The sequence below is a fragment of the Hetaerina americana genome, unplaced genomic scaffold (assembly GCF_022747635.1).
Source record: "Hetaerina americana unplaced genomic scaffold, ioHetAmer1.1.p SCAF_3, whole genome shotgun sequence".
In the NCBI taxonomy this organism is placed as follows: Eukaryota; Metazoa; Arthropoda; class Insecta; order Odonata; family Calopterygidae; genus Hetaerina; species Hetaerina americana.
Genome location: NW_027286874.1, coordinates 30683477 through 30704331, shown reverse-complemented (window position 1 = coordinate 30704331; position 20855 = coordinate 30683477). Strand labels below are relative to the sequence as shown.

Here is a 20855-nt window from a genome sequence, read left to right as displayed (position 1 = left end):
TGTTCAAATTTAGAATGTTAAATACACTTAATTCACAATAAATATTTCAAACCTACAATTCTTCAAGCTGCATGCCCACTTCATTTTACATGTCCAAATCTTCTAATGGAAAGTGCATAGTAAATCTGGCTTTCTGAAAGTTTTGTTAATTTGTTAACATGTGGAATTTGTTTGCGGTATTTGAGCCCATGAACCAGTATTACTGGTATGGCCAGGAATTGTTTGAAGACATTAACATCCAAAGCATTTTATATTTTTGGTGCACATGTAATAAATTTATGTATTAGTTGAACTTCCTAGCATAAAGTATTCAGGTGTTCACATTATGGATTCCCGAATGGATAATGAGACATAAGTTTCATCTAAATACAACTGTGCACTTCATGTCCAACCCTTCCAAACTAACACTGGAATACCTAGACAAAGTATTGCTGCAGGTACACAATATTTTTTTATACAAGGGAAGCTAGCAGAATGGTGAGCGCAGTTGATACATCTTGGAGAAGGAGGTGTTTGGAATTCATTTCATTTACTGTCTTCCACAAACTGGAGTGCAAGGAACTCAAAAGAGTCGTGTTTAGATGGACTTTTCATTCATGGGATTGTGGAGCACCCATGCCAATTTCACTCACCATTGAATTGTATCCCAGCAGCATTAGAATTAAGCACTTCTGCATACACACTGAAGCAGAACAAAACCACTTGGAAAAAGGCTGCTTTTGGACGATGTTGTATCAATAATTCATTAAGAAATTAACATCTAATCGTACCATACTTGACGGCATATAATATGCACCTTACCATGTATAAATGTTCAGTGTTATTTTACCCCAGACGTTCAAAACTACCAATTTAGACGCCATTATTTTTACTTTTATATAATATTCAATATTAAATTGAAGAATTTTACATTAGGTATTTTTATTACTACTAAGCTCATTGCTTTATGTGATGTACATATTGTGTTGCTCACTTCTTCAATATAGAAAGAGGTGGAAGCAAGATATCAAACCAACTTGATCGTATTTTATAAAAACTGATCATAACATAAGAGCACGTGCTCTTCTTACTTAGTGAAATACTTTTATGTAAAAAAATCACCCAAAAATTTAATGGATGAGATGTTGTGCTACCACAAGGACTGCAAAACTTTTTTTTTCTAGTGTGTGCCCTATTGAAATGAGGTTGTGCCTTATATGCCATCAAATATGGTAAATGTTAATAAAATTAAGAATACAAAGTATCTTTCCACTGTCCTTTATTAGCGTACAACCGGTTTCAACGCTCAAGCGTCATCATCGGGTACCTTGAGCATCAACATCTGGTACCTGATGATGACCCTTGAGCGTTGAAACCGGTTGTACGCTAATAAAGGACAGTGGAAAGATACTTTGCATTCTTAATTTTATTAAAATGAATTTCCACAAGGTTGAGCCGGGAACAATTGAATATGGTAAATGTTATTTAAAACACAATGGTATTAGATCATTATTTTTCCTATTGGCATATTATTTCAAATAGACAAAGTGATTTAACAAGGTCCAGAAATAAAGGTGTCAAAAATAAACAAATTCAGTTTATTTAACTGAGTACAAACAACAAATCATATCACATATCTATCACATGGTAATGCATTGGCATTAAATGGATAGTCTTAGTCAGGTGCCCCTTGCTTTTTTGCAAGTGATATTCCATAAGCATATATACATATATATGTGCATGTACATATAAATATTGTCACTTTCCTTAGAAGAAACATTTCAAGCTTTGCATCTGCAGCGTCTGGCTGTATTTTATGCAATGTAAAAATTATGACATAAACTTTAAATGAAAGTCTTCAGCTTCAAAAAGATTGACAAAGATGGATAGATTGATTACCTTATAATTATGTGTGTGTACAAGTGCAATTGTACAAGAGTTTGCATTTCATGTTCCCAGAAGAATTTTTTTTATTTTCTTGACAAACACTGAGTGGGGGGAAGCTACCTGTCATTTTTTAAATAAAGATATGATTATTATGTATTAAAGGTAAAAGTAAGGACTTGCAAATTTAAACCTAAACCAGATCATTCACTCCAACCAATTAGACTGATGTTAGCATTATGGTTTCAAAGGTGACACTGCTAATTAAGCTTTTTGATTTTTCCCTTTTGAAATTTTATTTAACTGCAAAATATTCAATATATAAAAAATTCTGGAATGATAAAAACTAACTTAATATTTTTTTACTTTGAGGGAATATATGTAAGGAGTAAAAGAAGTTACCTACTTCTATTTTTTCTTTTTATATTACTTTCAAGATGAGGCGATTGTATAAGCAAAAAAATATGATAAAAAATATTGAAACAGTGACAAGCTTCAATATTCATTGTTCTTCAAATATGGTATTATGTTACCTTGAATATTGAAAAATAGCATGATGACAAATAATTAAGAGAGACACTAGTGAAGGTGGTTCAAAGTTGCCATACAATGGCTGATTTTGCCTGAACAGCTTTTAATACTAAATGCAAGGATCTTCATTGCTATTTCAATGCTAGTTTAAAGTAATAAAAGGAATTTGGAACCCATTCATTATTTCACTACCTGATCCACTGGAAATAATAAAGAATGGTGTTACAAAAACTAAGAAGAATTTTTCAAACCTTTCTAAAACCAAAGGATTAAAATTATTCAAGAAGCATCATTTTATCTTAAAAATGTATGAGAATATTTTTTAAAGCCATTCCAAAATAATTGGACATTTTTCCAAACTTCAAATCAATTGGTGAAAATACCATATCAATCAAATTGCTGATGACAACATTTTTTGCTATTTTTCAGTATTCTGAGGATCTTGTATCAATCTTCATAGCAGTCACTAGATATGCATGTTGATCTAGAATATATATCATTCCAATGGGGCAATGATTACCCAATAGAAAATAAAACATATTAGGAACAAGATTCTGGAATTAAATAATATATACTAGCAAGAAAATATTTCTCCTTGGGAGTTAGAGATAGCAAAATAATGAAAGAATGCATGTTTTGTGCCCTTATTACAATGGACTAATCACTTAATGTCAAATGATTTTGTAAAATATCTCCACCCAACTCTGAAGAATTTACAAGGAATAACTCCCAAAGATTGATAAATATATCAATCCAGGAAGACTAATGAGTTGAAATGCCTAAATGAAAATTTATTTAAAAAACCTTAATCAATAAAAAAATTCCAAGCATGACATACGCATGTGAATAATGGACAGTTTCACCTTTGGTTTTTCCCCAGCATTCCAAAATTTATGGTATGCATAATGTAAACCTGTACATTATACACCATATATGCCACAAAATCAGCTTTCAAGTTATTCGTTGTATGATTGAACACATTTGATTTTTTTAGCCTTAGATATTTAAGCATTACACAAACTAAATCTTATATCTATGCCATCATTATTGTAATGCACATATGTTACACAGCTGAATTTAGGGTGCATTAAAAGTTTTTATAACCTCCTTAAAACACTATTAATTACCCCAGTGAGTCAAAAATAATACAAAAAGGTGTAATCATTGCATAATGATAATGAAAATCAAATTAGGTACCTTAAAAACAAACATAGAAGACGAAATATGTACATTAAGTAAGTGTATGGAACTAGAAAAGACCAGATACCAGAGATTTTTAACTCTCAACTGGCCCTTATTTCTCTCAAAGTTGTTTTTGGTGGGCACCATATAAACTGCATCTCAGAAGGAAACTGGAAACATATTCTCTCTTCTATCGTCAATTTAGATTTTGAATGATATAAATACATATTTATATACGAATTTCATGCTGAAAATTAAAAACATTTAAAATAACATTCAAGTTAATATTTCTTATAATTCAAGGTAGTTGAATATTATCATAAGATTGTTCACTTCCTAATTATGAAAACACATGGCTCTCACTCAATGGTTACCCACTAAGGTATTCCACTCATTCTGATGGTGATTATACAGAAAATCCACACAAAAAAATGCCTTCTTCATGTGCTTTCAAGCGTGAGTGCAACTCAGTATGTGCTGTGAGTACTCTTATTCCACTACAATTCTCACTAACTGCTCGAGGGCTTTAATGTTTTGCACAATATATATATATATATATATATATATATATATATATATATATATATATATATATATATATATATATATATCTACAAATAAATCCCAAGTACCATGGAACTTCAAACTTCCTCCTGCATGACTATTGCTTAAAGTAATTACAGTGGCACTATAGACAGAGTTTTAGTGTTCACAGAATTCATGTTAAGGACTAATGCTATGCATCACAGCTCAGCTGCCATGGCTGACATGTTGGATTGTGTTAAAAACACAATCACATTAAAATGGGATTCACTCAAGAGTGTAACTTAGATGACATGTAGTAATGTGAATGAAAAATAGTTACCCCTAGGAGTCCATATATGTTTATGTCGCACATTATACAGCAAAATACAAGTGGTTGTCAACCTGTATTAGTCAAGAACACATTTTAACAATAACTCACTTCCTCAAATTCACTTTCTGCTATCCACAATCCTAGGATTAAGTGTAGCTTCACTTCCACCACACCATAAAAGTTATGATTCACTCACCAAAGCTGATGACACAATGCAGTGGTTCATTTCTGGAGGGCATATTCAAATATGATGCCGATGAAGACTTTGGTAAACAGAGCAACTCTGGTGAATCTAATGAAATCTGCTTATTATGTTTGAGTTTACGCTGCTGCTGTATATCATTTCTTAGCTCTGCTGATTGACTGGGCATAATGTTCAAGCTTTTAACTCGCTGATTAGCCATATTATGTTGATTTATCTTCTGACAGGGAGAAAAAAGATTCTTACTTTTTAGGCATGCTGCTCCGATTGGTGCTGAGCATAAGCTTGACTGGTTCAATCTACTACCTGATAAAAGAAAAAAAATCAATATTCAAATTTATATGAAAGCAAAAGACATAGTTCATGCATGAAAAGTATATGAGAAGCTGTCAATGCATTATACAATCCTCAGTCAGGCCAATGAATTTCATCCCTCCTTTACATTACATCATAGCAATTCAAGAGGGCTCAAAATCTATATCTATTGCATTAGCCTATGTTACACACTGTCCAAGATCTTAGCATTCCAAGCATATCAATAAAATAAAGAAAATTCAGTACAAAATTGCACTTTATTTGAAATATTCCTGGTTCTTGCTTGATAATATATTGAATACGCATAATATTCAAGCAAAAAGTCATTCAACTATGAGTTATAACAAGAATAAGCCTTATATCCCATTACATAACAAATGGAGTCATATAATCATCAACGTCGGAAAAAATATGGCATTTATTGATGAACATCTCAATGGGTAAGCCATGTAATACATTTATTTTGGGTACACATCTGTTTTTAATACTTTCTGACAACATTCCTTCACCTTCAAACTGCTAATGGAACATATCAAACTGCAGATTTCACCTAACTTTGAAAAGAGGCTCTTGAAAAAATAAGATTAAATTACATTAGGTGCTTATTTACACAGCCATAATATAAAGAAAACCTGCTCATAACTTGATGCAACAATACAAAGAATATTTACAACACCTCAATAATTTATATACAAATAATATGATGCTAAAGCAACTATAGCAGAACAATCGAGTTAATGCATATATCTAATGAGCCATTTTCATATCTAATTACAATAATAACTAAGCCATGCACCAATGATTCAAGAGAAAATGAAACATTCATGCAATCCATACTCTTTAACCCTAACCACATAGTCATCAACACAAAAAATATTAAGAAGCCAAAATATGTAAGTATATTTAAGAATGTATCAGTTTTTGCATAGTCCAGTTCCATCAACTAATTCTTCTATGACAATCATATGATTCCCAAAAATTTATTTATTTACAACCTAACTTTCTATCAACCAATAATTGTAGTTTTGCATTGATTTTCTCTAACAGAAAAAATATCAGCAGCAAATTGAGAAATGACTGATGATCACACACTGACTGTTGTTGGTGAAACATAACCTTTAACTTTTAATGTGTTCACAACATAAGCAATTAGTTACAGCTGCAGAATTTCATACTATATGTTAGATCGGGGGTGGCAAACCTATGGCATTTGTGCCCAGTGACACGCAGAGCAATTATTTTGGCACACAGAGCTGGTAGGTGCCACAGGTAATCCCATGGTGATCATTCGATGGGTTGGAATACAAGTCAAGAGTATACTCATGTTATGTACATAAATATCGGCACTCAATCACCAAAAGGTTTGCCATCCCTGTGTTAGATTCAACAACAACTATGGCCATGAGGGGGCAAAAAAAACAGTCAAGTTGAATTGGTGTTTAACTATGGTAAGTGCCACTAAGAACACTAAAAGCTGAAGGCTAGTATAAAATGGACTTAATTTGTTCCGTTGTCACTGTGTATACAATGGTTGTCTTTAGAAAAGGAAATTAATGGTTTAAAGAATGTGTATTTCATATGAGGCTGTCCTACAAGACACTCGCTCCGAGAACAGGATAAAAGTTTCATTTCACAATTCCAACACATGAAGAAAATTGTTGTTGCTGAAAATAATACCATATACTACTGACCAGAATGCTGTGTGTGAACTGGAACGTAATATGCCTGAATGCAAATATGTGTATATTGTATAAATGGGCCATTCCATGTGCACTTGTATACTTGAACACAGAAAGAGCTTGTCCAAGGGAAAAATCACTTCTAACTTGACTGAACTTTTAATTGAACATGATCAGTGTAGTGAGTTCATCCCTGAGGAGCCCCACACAAAAAGTTAAGTATTGTATTGGATTTTTGTAGAACATTAAGAAATTGAAATGTTAGAAAATAATGAGAATGTTTTAAATGAAAGCGTAACTCCACTTTCTTATCCTTAGTCTTCCCTCTCTCTTCACTCTCTCTTCCCTGTTGCTGGCCCTGGTGGTGGCGGGGTAACATCCTCGTCTGCCAACCCAGAGGTCGTGGGTTTGATTCCTGCCTAGGTAGTTTTTCCTCCACCTAGGGCTTGGGTGTATTTAATTGTCAAATCGTTATATCAATGTTCAAAGTCCGATGTAAAGGTCCAAGTCCTGTTTTTGGACTAATGCAAAATAAATAAATCCCAAAAAATATTTCCACCACACAATCTTACAAACTACACCATCTTCTCTCCTCCTGACCCACTTGGACCAGTATTTTCTTTAGTTCCAAGAGTTATTTCTGTATCCTTTCTTCTCCTTTTTGACTCTTACATCCTTTCACTTCATCATCAATCAACTTACAGGAGCTTTTTTATTAAACTTACATTTATCAGTGAAGGCTAAAAACATGATAAGTTACAGTGACATCTTAACAATCACTTCTATTTAAATTTCACTGCATTAAACAGCCATTTTTTCCAAAACCTAATTTCATTTCCATTTACTTGATGTATGTATACTTTGTACACCTATCATAAGACCAACCCTCACCCTGACAAATGACCATCACTTCAAAAGGAAATTTGACCATCAACTTCAGTTTTCCTTTACTCCTGTAAATCAGCCCCTCTCTCATTGGAAACATATATATTCCATGGACATGTTGATTGAAGCCTATATATAGTCTCCCAAAACACATACAACTAGCCCATTGGCCTTCCAAAACAATGAAACATTAAAATCTCTGAGGATAATGACCTAATCTAAATAATAAATGCTTCTCTGCACAGAATGTTTGAGGACTTACTAATTCTCCCACAAGAGGTTCCATTTTGTAATTTTAGTATTTCCTGAAAGACTTATAGGAGTGAGTGAGTCAATCCTTTTGTGAAGCATGAACTGCCATGGTTGGTTCATATGTTGCAGTTAATCACCTATTTTACCATGCACATCAACATTTAATTTTTCAGCATTTTTCTCAGCATAAATATTTCCACATAATTAAAGCATAATAAAAGAGAAATTTCCATTTACATGATTTTCAGACATTAAATCGGGATTTTTCCAATTTTTCAGTGTGTATGCCAGCTAAACAGCTTTAATTAATTACACTGTCTTCCAATCAAAGGGCTATCCATGTTAGTGACCATTTTTCATGAAAACTGTTGGTAGCCACCTAACAAGAATATGTTTCACTTTTTTATGGCTATCATAGCATTGAAAGTTTGGTATATCTGATATCTAATAGTAATTCAACAATCATGCTATGTACTCCAAAAGTCATCACAATTCTAAATGAAAAAATCTTTTACTAGAGTCAAAAGTCTCCTCTTTCTCAAATGCAAACATTTTTGATAATGAATCTGTACACCTTAATGTTGTTACTCTCACCCATACTAGCACGAGACAATGTGTGGGTGTGGTCCTTCCTTCAGTATTACCTTTCAAAAAGTAACCACTGATGAAGGACAAGTATAAGTACAACTTTTCAACTACTATATCAAATATGTAGTTAGCAATGTGTGTTTTAATGCCACATATGTGAATATTTAGTCACAGGATTTCATTTGTAAGCTTCTTGCTGGTTTTGACCAGTTGCTTAGGTACCCAACTTGTAAACTGGACAGTTGGTCTCAAATTCCAGGACAAAAAAATTATTTTTTTATGGAGATCTCCACCTGCTTGAACAAGAACTTACCCCTGTATTTATTATTTATTTATTTAAGAATTTATCATTGCAATTAGGCAATTGTCCTGGTGGCAACAGTCAGGTCTGGTCAATAATCACTCTTACAATGCACATACATACACACACAAGAAGAACAGATAGGAGACAAAATACTCTTATATACAATGACACTTAAAGATTACCAACTGCACCTTAACCATCCCAATGGGCTAGGTTCACAACATACGAGTACATACTACGGACCGTCCATCGCCACACTCCGTTCATAATCACGCACTCTTCACATGTGCATAGAATAGACTGCTGTGGTGTTACATGTAAGTAGTATTTTTTCAAAGGTTAAAATGAATATTTCTAACTAACTACCTCATTGCTGGTATTAACATTCAATATCTCACAACAAGTTACATGGATTTAAATGAATGTATATGCACCATGAAACAATTTTGACATTAACTTTGAGAATTCAACGATAAGTTGAAGGAAATTTCCCATTTCAAGAAAGTTTCACTTCCAGCTTTCCATCTATCATGAAGGAAGCAATGCCAAAATGATACCTTGGAGTAAAATGTGTATAATTTATTATAATTGAATGGAAACAGATAGCGGGATGACTGGAAATATTAATCAGATGGTAAGTAGCCTCCCATTCCATTAAGTTACATCACATATAGTATTTAAAAGTGAAATTATAAAGAAGCTCTAAACAAACCTGTCCTTTGAACTAAGCAGAAAGTCATCATGGTGAAAACTAATGCCATGAATACTAGCACTCTTCTGTTATAACCTATTCCAAGTTTATAAGGTAGCCTTAAAAATATTTCCTAGAGCCACTGATACTTTTAAAACTAAGAGTTATGTCAATTTATTTATGATAAATAAATGTATTGCCAATATGAAGGTATCTTACTATCTCTCCTTATGATAGGCAAGTGGATACTATAATGATGCACCTACAACTTGAAACTTTATTTAGTCTGTGGACACAATTTTCTTCATAAAAATCTCTCTCAAGCAAATCTATATGTAGGCATGCACTAGAGTATTCGAACCATTCATCTGTTTCAAAAGATTCTATCAATGAAAGTGTCTGCACTGCAAAACCATTAAACAATACTTCTCTGCTGGAATTAGAAAAGTTGCTATGCATAGTAGAGAAGTTTATCTAAAACTAATAACAATGGGAATCCAAGCAACAAAAATGTCTATGACCCGCCAAAGTAACATGGGGCTGTAAAAATTTTGCCAGAAGAATGCTTACCTTGCTCCATGAAATATAATATTTAAGTAGCGGTTTGTCAATCAGTCAATTTGGTGATGTAATTTCATAATAGCAAATAATACAATATATGAACGTGATCATATTAATTATTTTCTATTCTTCCTAACATCATTTAACACTGACAAAAATGTTTTGACAGATTGAGACTGCCACAGTCTAAATTCTTAGACACAAATCAAAAGCGGATCAATGTACTTGAACATCTTATTAAGAGAACAATTTCAAACACATAATAAGGGTTTCATAATGCACTTGCCAAACTTTTTCAATGCTTCAGCTATGCACCCAAGCCTAGCAACAGGTAAGGAAAGGAATACAAAAATGATGGGTGTATCAGGGGTGCAAGGATTTAAAAGCATGTACAAGCCAGCATAACAACCAACTAATAGAGATGAATCAGAGATGAAAGATCCACATGACAGGAAGTGTTATGTACAACAGGAGGCGAGAGTGAAATTTGTCGGGCAGGAGGTCACCTTTGGGCACTCAAGGGGAAGCAGGGGAACAGCAACAATATTCTTCTCTTTCTTCACCTTATGATTGGAGCTGGAACCAACATCTAATTGTTCATCACGTGCAGTAGAGAGGGCGAGTACAGTGTTGCCAGCCAGATTAGGAGCACTTGCGCTGGGCTCAATGGTGATACGTGTGAGAAGGGAAGAGAGCCGGGTGGGTGCAACAGAAGGTGGTGAGGAAGTCGGGACAGGTGGAGAAGAATGAAGGAAACCAAGGGATTGAGCCAGGTCTGTAACAAACCACAAGGTGAGAAAAAAAGGGGACAGAGCAGGACTGAGGAAGAGAGGTGGCTACATGTGGAATATGGATACATTGTCAATTACCTTGACAACAGAGCCTAGAGGTAAGATTATTAGAGATTAACTAGTTTAAAAATGCAGATCATTACAGAGAAGTAAATTAGGTACTTATTAAGAATAGGTTTACAATATTTACTCACATATAAGATCCTATTATTTAACTTCAAGGCATGAAAACTTAGACGAGATATCATATTCTTATCTCAAAAGATATTTGATAAAGAAAACAAGGTATTAAAGAAATAGCAATGAAAATGACTATGCTTCTTATTACAGTAAAAAAAGTAGGAACATGGAACAATATCCATATTTTTGCTCATGTTGTCACTGATAATCATTTTCATTAGTTTCATCATAAAGCTCAATTTATTATTGCGTGGAAAACACAAACACATGCTCAAATATTCACCAAAGATAGTAAATTGCTTTGCCATTTAGAAAAATTTGGGTGTTATAACATGCCCTATGGGATTCAATGTGAGTAATTATGGTAATTTTACTGTCTTAAATTTATTCCTAACTACCATATTCCTTGATCATCTACACTATGAAAAACATAATACACTTTAAATATCAATTCCCTTGGTAACCCATTATGAATTACCACAAAAATTCTTAAAATCAACAGATATTTTGAATCGCTACTAAAACTATTAATTACCAGCCCCTTTGATGCATTCACTCATATTATATTAAAGAATTATTAACTACCTTTACAATGGTTCTCAATCAAAATTTTGAGCTGTTTCACATCCAAAACCTTTTGCTGAAATTCTACCGTGCTCTTTGAGTTATAGCTGTTCTATGCTAAACATATGTATTCATGTATCATAATCAACTAACCTATTATTAAAATATCTATCTAGCAAAATTAAATTTACAAGTGCATTTTCAACGATCGAATTGCTGATAAACAAGACAACTACTGCTGACCAGCCATGACCCACTACAATATCAATACATTATATAAATGAATAAAAACAAAAATAAAAGATAACTATCACAGAATCCAGACTTGAATGACATTAGCCTGTATAGTGAGGGAAAGTTTTACATAAATTGATCACACCAGAAATAGCCTAATTATAAAAAAGTGCCCCTTCTTTGTTTTAAGAAATAACCAAAATTTGACATGGGTCCACTTAATTCTTTTGAAACCAAACTACCTTAGTCATCATCTTGAAGATTGGTCGCATAAGTTAAGGTAGATTTCGCTTTGTACAAAGCCTGTTGCAGCATAACATCACAAATTCATATTAAGGTGCTGATTTCTTTTGCTTGTGCCACCTGCAGTCTACAAATAACTTTATTTTCCATTAAATTGCATGGCCTAGATTTACCTGAGGCTGCTACATAGCACAACCAGGATTTCAAACTTATGTTCATCAGCCAAATTGTCTACTTATTTTAGTTAATCAGGCATCTTGAAAGTGCCATTGAAATAGAATTCATAACTGTTCTCACTATCTGTTATAACACCAAATTTTGATTTATTTATGCACAAGGCTCATAGGCTGTCACCATAGAACACATTTATCAACATTTACATAAACTATTCATATTTGAACAGCACAAAATGGTTGCAACATGGAAGAATAAAAACAGCATGGAGAGAAGAAATTATCAAGATCTGTATAAAAACATAGTGGAGAAAACAATTGAGGCAACAAAATATGTTACGAAAGAGTAGAGTTGTACGGAAAAACAAGGTAGATAGAATGCTAGATGTACATGGAAAAGCTGATACAGTAGATAACAAGGCAGCATTTGTCATGATGTAACAAATGAAGTACTACACTAAACATTTGAAATACAATAGGAAAGTTACTTATAAAATCAAAAGAGATTCAGGAACCATGAAAATAGTTTATAAAAGAACTTTATGCTAAGAGATTAGGTTAGTTAGCTAACAGATAATGGGTAAATAAAAATTGAACAAGAATAGCTTGAGTCCAGGAATACTGGCTCTAGAGCTGACCTATGCCAAACAAAATGTTTGAAGCTCCATATAATTCTACCAGCAAATATCACGAAGTCTGGACTAAAATGGTAAGAGGAGGATATTGGACTATTTTTTGTAATTTGCGAAAAAAAATCATGGCTGGGAAAATTCCTTGCATCTATTTTAGTTTCCTTCCAAAAAAGTGTTAAATGGTTGGTTTTGACTGCAGAGGAGGTAGTACTGAGAATTATGAAGCTTTGATGATTGAATAATATGGCAAAAAAGTTAAAGGAGAATCAGTAACTTATTCAAAACCTGTATACAAATCAGACAACACCAGTAAAAGAAGTGGAGAAAGAATTGGGAGGCAGTGATAAGCAGTGGAATAAGATGATGTTATCCATCATCAGCTATGCTATTAAACAACCACTATTAATTAAAAAATAAAGGAGTGGAGGAATTTGAAAATGTGTGGCTGTGGTTATTCGTCACTATAGAGCAAAATATGACTCGTACTATAATAGCTTTTTGAATGTATTTAAGTTTTTTCACTCAAGGTATTCTACCTGATAAAAGTAAAATTTGGATCTAATAGACATTTTGACAACTTCCTCTTGTTTGTCCTATATTATTTCCTTCTTCATAACTTCTGCCTGCCTGCCTTCGTGCTGTCTCAAAATATTCTCTTATTTCCTCTATCCTGGTTGCCACTACCTCTCCTATCCCAGCCTTTAACATTCCACCACCTTTTAATATTTCCCTCATCCACTTTTTCTTTCTTTAAGGATTTCCCCTTGAAACTGACTCTCTTTTTTGCCAAATTTTAGACTTCACCCAAAGTCTTACTTCCTATTCAAATTATTTAAAATTCTTCTCAATACCACATCTCTAAATCCTCTAATCTACAGTCATCATCTTGGCTCAAAGACCAGGTTTCAAATCCATAAAGAGCTATACTCCATATTAGCCCATACTAATCTTTTCTTTAGATTTGTACAAATCATGACTGTCATCAATTCTTTTCTTCTTGCAAATTCTTCTTTTCCCAATGCAACTCTCTCCTAATGTCCCCTCTAAAACACCCATTTTACACCAAAATGTTGGCCAAATATGTGAACTGCTTCACTTGCTATTGTTTATTCCCTCCACCTTTAATGTTTAACTTAGCTTTCATACTTCTCAAGAATCTAATTACTTTTATTTTCTTGTGGTTAATCCTTTTCCCATGCTTCTCACATTGCTCCTGTAAATCACTAAATACATAGAGCAATAAATTCACTTATTCATGACAAAAAATTGACAAATTGTACTTCTCTCTCTCTCATTATCTTATAACAGGACAAAACCATAAAAAGTCGGCAAATACACATCTGATTCAATTTTGAGATGCATAAATGAAAAATTGCTGTCATCAGACTTACAAAAAGTTCACCATAAACAGAGTAAACTATTAAATTGCTGTTACTGCTTTATTAGTGAATAAATATTGATTCCTTCAAGAGACCAATTCATACACAAAATCTGTATCATGGCCCACAGTTTTTTCATGCTGTAAAACTTTACATACTTACCAGAATAAAAACTTTTCTTTAATTATTGAAGCCAATTTTGTCTAAAAGTATTCCGAGTACTTGATTTTAGAGTTGGCTTCGACCTTCTATATCACACCATAAATTTGATTTGCAGCTGATGGAGGGCTGAAGGTCTGTTTCTGTGCAGAAGCCCTCCATCAGCCGCAATAAAATGCTCACATTCTCCTACTCTCACTGGAAGGATGTTGTTTCTGGTGCCATGAAAATATTTCAAAATAATTCATAAATAAAATGGACTTAGAACATATTTTTAAAACTTTTGCCTTGATACAGATTGAGAGTAAGTCAGATTCTGAAGGTCATGATAGAAGGGTGATTCATTACTCCAAAACAGCTCTATGGGTCACTAGAACACAGATCACAGGCCAGCCCTGAGCGTAATGGATAAGCACCCTCACCTGCTAACAAGATCGATTTCTACTTAGAACTCAGCTATTTATTATTGCCCTCATCATGACATAAAGGGCCAAAATTTGGTTGTTTTTTGATTGATTCTAAATTAAAAGCCATAAAGGGAGGCCTTCCACCATATCAAGATTGTTCTCCAAGAGGAGGGATAGAAATAATGAAAATGTATATTTTAAAAATTATATTTCCTGTAGATTCAAATTTCCAATTTAGTTCCTCACCATAAAGAGCTTTCACTTGATTTGATTTTTCATTTCATATACCTTAATGATAATAGTTATCTGAATTTTAATGAAGAAATTCCACGAAAAAATATGGCATGAAATAGGAAGTCATTTCAGAAAAAACTTCATAAAATCACTTTTTTCCCTTAGAACAAAGCTAGTAAATCATTTTCAAAGCTAATTAGATATGCACTTTTGTGAGATTAAATGGCTCTTATTCTAATTTCAACCAGTGTTTGTACTACTTTTATTCTTTATAGCTTAAATGGGCACTGAGCTCACTCAGAAAATTTCCAGGAAGGAGGAGAGTATACTATAATTACTGCTCCGAGAGTGAATAGTCATACAATGCCTTGGAGCCAGATTTATTCCACAGTCATCTAGAACAGCAGCCATCCCTTTACACATACTTCAATTGTTAAGCTAAATTATCAGCAAATAGAGCAAGGTATGTACCCAATTTATTTAGTGTTTGGAGAAAATGTAGAAGGAAAAATGTCTCTTTTTATCCTCTAAATACTAGTATTGGCATAACTTAATAAAATACTTGAGTTTAATCTGTTAAATTGTGGTATAGGACTACATTTTACCAAATCCTTAACAGCCCTTGGTATTAAAGAAAAATATGGGGATAGGTGCTGGAAATCCTTACCTGGAGTCTCCTTTATACATGACATAAAATGCCAATTTAATATTTTTGCTGGTACTCTTAAGCATAGTGTCCTCATAAGGCATACTTTAGATAATATTATACAATTCAAAGTTCTATTCCTCTTGATAATAATATACATCAAACTTAGACAATCATCTCATGTGAAAAAAGTTAATATTTAAATCATGAACATAAGAATGGACATTTATAGATGGATGGATTTATGATAAGGAAATAACGCTCAAATGTTAAAACATTTGAGCGTTATCACATTCACAAACATGGAGTATGCATAGTTTTAATTGCATTGGGCCACAAAGCATGAAGAAGTTCATTGAGGATTAAAAAGCCAATAAATAAAACAAATCACTAAATAAATATTTTATCATGATTTGCAGAGGTACCTGGTGACTGAAGTGGAGTCCTGGTGAAATAAAAAGCCAGGCCGAGGGTGGAGGAAAGTCAAACTGAATACCAAGGCTAACGGCCAAACTACCAATAATACTAAAAATACAATTACTTTCATGGTAAACAGCATTTTATAATTCTTATTTAAATTATGTTCCTCTTCCTTAATAATAGCCAGAAGTATACTCAGTAGGTGTTCTAATGCTCGCCATATTCTTCCTCTTTGCCCAGACTCTTAAAAGTGTTACAGTAAAACAATTAAAACAAAAGACACAAATCACGTTCTACAACTGTACTGAACCCATAATGCATTTCTACTTTTTTTTGTAAAGATAAAGAGATTTTTACCATGGAAGTCAGTGCTATTTTTGCAAACTTGGATTTTATAAAACAGATTTATGCTAGCATATCATTTAACCAAATTTTACATATAACGGAACAGAATTGCAAACTAAATACCAGGAGAAAGTAAAATGGGTTACATACAGTATGAGACTGATATGCTATAAATTGGTCACATCTATGTAAAATAATATATGATGAAAGAGGTCCAGATCAGAAGGTTTTCAGCTGATACTAGAGACCAGAAACAAGTTTCTGGCCTCTAGTGGATGACAACCTCAGCAGAGGTGGTCATTGATTGGATGCCTCAGATAAATTAAAAATACGTGCATATGGACTATACATCACCTGCTAGCAAATGAATTGCTATGCTTAAGTTTTGTATGCAACCACATTGGCAGATATAGACTGCTGTACTATGAATTCAGGGAGAAATTTAACTGGAATGAACACAGTTTTTTCATCCATATAAGCTGTCCTCAAGTAATGATTATGGAGAGAACTCGAACTTCAAAATTATTTCACTATTGAGTTTTCCCATGACTAGTGTAACTCTCTTACCTGATCGCCTTAGTTCATCTTGGATCCGATAGAATTCAGCCAGAGCTTTAGCGCTGCAAAGTGGTGTATCCACTTCATACGTCTCGTTGAACAGACTGTAATCCACTTCATATCCGGCTCTCGACTTGTTGAAGGAGACGAGGGATTGGAAGCGGTGGCCCCACCGTATCTCCCCTGGCAAATACGAGGACCGGGCCTGAGTCGTTTGCCCAGTAGACTCAATGCATCCCTCCAGAATGACGACGATTTCAAACCGGTCGCGGAGAAGCTCTGCGGCGGAGAGGTCATACAAGGGACTGGATTCGTCGATGCGATGAACCACGGTCATGGGCCAGATGAAGAACACGTCGTCTCGGTCGCTATCTGCTCCCACCGACAGCTCGTGCTGGTACATGCCCAGGGTTTCACCCTCTTTGGTGGTCCGGGACTTGATCAGCTGCGCCCTCACCCGAGCGCCGATTATGTGGGACTTGCGCATGTCACCGACGCGAAACATGAGGCACAAGTGACCATCGCGTTGGCACACCACGGCGTAGCGCGAGAACAGGAGCGTCTGGGCCCGGTTCTTGGGCCGCGACATTTTGGCAAACACGATGCCCACCATGAAGGCCTGGATCATCACTCCGGTGATTGATTGGAGGCACATGACAAAAATGGCCTCGGGGCACTCTTCCGTGGTAGACCTGGATCCATACCCGATGGTGTGCTGTGTCTCGACGGAGAAGAGAAAGCAGGATGCGAAGCTCTTTAGTTCGACCACACATGGACGCCAGTCGGGGGATTCGGCGCTCCCCGGCTCGAGGTCGCCGTGGGTAAACGCTATCAGCCACCATATAACGGCGAAGGCGAGCCATGAAAGGATGAATGACAGTGCGAATACCAGAAGGGTCCATCTCCACTGAACGTCTACGAGGGTGGTAAATATGTCCTGGAGGTAACGCAACCGGCGCTTGGATATGTTGGTTTGCAACACGTTGCAGTCACCGTTCTTTAGTACCACTCTCTTTCGGAACTTGCGCGTGCCTCCAAAAGTTCCACTCCGGACTCGTGTGCGACTGAAATGACAAAAAAAAGGGAAATGCACAAGTGAAAGAATGTAACATAAAATCAAAGTATACATCATAGCGCAGTTCAATCACAATTTAGTTTAATTTAGAGAGTTGCGTTGAAATACGAAAATGAGTATTTCTGTGCCTGCACTACAATGAATCATTGATTTAAATTTTCTGACTATATCTAATGTATTACTCTAGTATCTGAGAAATAACTCGTAAAATAATTTCAGGCATAGAAAATTCCCTTAATCAATTATAAAAAATACACACTGGGTTGCAAACCCTAAATTCTCACCCAATCAGAGATTTCATATGTTGACCCAGAGTTAATAAAAGACCAGAGTATATTTAATTCTGCTGCTGGGATATCACTATAGCGTTGATATAGATTTGCATCGCTATTTAAGACGCCGACTGATTATTATCTCATTGATATAATTCATTTTATACACCATTACACATTTGTAAGGTTCAAAGGCTTCTGGTTACAGCTTCGCTTTAATTCCTTTCGATTATAGAAAAAAAACGGTAGAGGTTTTCCACTGGAACGATGAATTATCACTTATCTCAATTTGAATAATGAATTATCTCAATATGTTTAATGGATAATTACAAGTTTATGACCCAAAATCAATTGTAGCTAGTTTGACTATATTTGTCTATACCTCAGTTTGAGCAAGGTTTACTATCAGCAGTCCATGGTTTCTGCAATAAGAAAATGAATCAGAAAAGATTAAATCCTTGTGAAAGAAAATAAATTTTTGAATGACAAAGGATTGATCTACTTCATACATCAGAAGTTCAATAGAAATTTGCTTTATTAAGAGCAGAGTACGTAAATCCTACATCATCAGTTGGCCCCATGCGTAGACGTTGACTCTTTGTCAACGAATAAACTACCAATACTGTTGTAGTACATAATAAAAAAAAATTTGCCCACTTTACCGAATAGCGAAATACGAGTGGTTACCATAGATTTTCATAGGTAATATATTTTGCAATTGTACGATATTTCATTTCATGGTTTTACCTTTCCAGTCAGTCGTATATAATGGATATTGATACTCGTTTAACCAGGGATTCATGAAATAAATTAGTACAAGTAATGACTGGCGCTGGCGCTGTAATGACTGATAGAATTAGGGGCGTAGATAATTTTTTTGGAAGTTTCAACTCTCCTTAAGCTTCGGATTATCTTATTGTATAACTTTATCTTGATGGAAGGATAAGTGGACTGTAGCCCATATCGTCATCCTTGATCTTGAAATAACCCTTGACATTGTACTAATTTTCAAATTTTGAAATACATGATATACTTCAACTTTCATAAATTATACGAGGGGGGACCCAAAAGTAACGGGAATAGGGCTGCGGTGGGGCGCGAGAGAGGGGGAAGCCGGTCGTACGTCAGGCTCACGCCACCTGTGTCAGTATGCGCAGCGCCGTCACTGTGACTGGATCGGCCCGTTCGTGAGAGCCGTTTCAGTATAACAACTTTTTTCATTTCGGTGAAAAACGTGATGGCGAATAATCAAGAGCAACGCGCTGCAGTGAAATTTTTTGTTTCCTACTGGAGAAATTGGCCGCGGAAACTATTGTAATGCTCAATACTGCTTATGGGAAAGCTGCCCTAAGCAAAACCATAGTCTACGAGTGGTTTACACATTTTAAAAATGGTGAAATGTCAATTGAAGACCAACCTTGATCAGGCCGCCCTTCAACATCACGAACTGACGAAAACGTTGACAAAATCAATGTCCTCATTCGTGAAGACCATCGCAGAACCATTAATCAAGTGAGATGTCTGGAGTGTCATGGAGTTCAAAAGAGCAGATATTTGGCACACAGGCGACTGGCTCTTCCATCATGACAACGCGCCGGCTCATACCGCCCTCTCCGTGATGCTTTTTGACAAAAAAATGGCATGACATCGATTGTCCACCCCCCCCCCCCTTACTCACCGGATTTAGCTCCCTGTGGCTTCTTTTTGTCCCCCAGACTCAAAAGGGACATAAAAGGAAAGCTTTTTAACACTGGGGAGAAAGTAAAACAAAAATCGCTAGAAGGCCTAAAGGACATCCCGATAAATGAATTTCAGAAATTTTTCTAACAATGGAAGCATCGTTTAGAGAAGTGCATTGTGATCAATGGAGAATACTTAGAAGGCGAACAAAATTTAATGTAAATATATTGAGAACTAAAGAATCTATAACAACATTTCTGTTATTTTTGGGTCCCCCCTCGTATATTTTGGTGCCACATATTCCTGAGAAAATCAAGCTGGCACAGGAACAGGAAGTAGCCCTCCTACCCTGATGTGTGGTTTCCATTCACAGTTGGTCGTATTATTGACTGAGCTCTACCCTCACCTATTTAACCAGCCTTCAGGCTGGCAACTGGTTTGGTTTAGTGCATACCTGTTTTACATACATTGCTCCCATGGATATGTATGCTACTCAATGTTTCCAATACAATCTGGCTTTTCAAAAATCCTGATTCTACTCGTCCTCGGCCCCGAGGATGCCAAATTTAAGAGTTACTGCTTAATTTTGAACTTCTAATGCGGATAAGTTGTGAAAACAATAGTATCCTTCCTTAGCACTCCCGGGTGTCCATGTAACATATTTGTCGAGAGTGGGCTCGGCGATGAACTTCCTCATACATGTACATTTGTCCTAGCTTCATCAATAAACGTTAACTAATGATGCCAATTTCTTCCTGCATCATGCAAATAATAAATGGACCTTATTAAAAACAATAAGATTTGGCTGAGAAATCAAAAAATAAGGTGATGGAGGGTGATTTCGGGCAATTACGGTGTTTTTTGCCTTTGCTCATTATTTACGCACTCACTTTCAATATACGTATACTGAAAGTGAGCGGGTAAATATATAAGCAATGGCAGTGTGTAAAATCG

The 20855-nt window shown here is 35.1% G+C and overlaps 1 protein-coding gene across 3 annotated transcripts in view; it reads right to left on the bottom strand.

Moving 5' to 3' along the window:
- Positions 1-4181: 4181 nt before the first annotated feature.
- Positions 4182-20855, bottom strand: part of LOC139690746 (G protein-activated inward rectifier potassium channel 3-like) — a 50849-nt gene continuing 34175 nt past the window's right edge. Inside the window, exons 2-4 of one of the 3 annotated variants that reach the window (XM_071588276.1) lie at positions 16884-17938; positions 10416-10684; positions 4827-4940 (exon numbers count right to left, since the gene is read on the bottom strand). In XM_071588276.1, coding sequence (XP_071444377.1) covers positions 4929-4940; positions 10416-10684; positions 16884-17938 — 1336 coding nt within the window. In that variant the 3' untranslated portion in view covers positions 4827-4928. Of the gene's footprint in view, positions 4941-10415; positions 10685-16883; positions 17939-20855 lie in introns of all 3 variants that reach the window. The other 2 variants (XM_071588277.1, XM_071588275.1) reach the window with 2 other exon arrangements.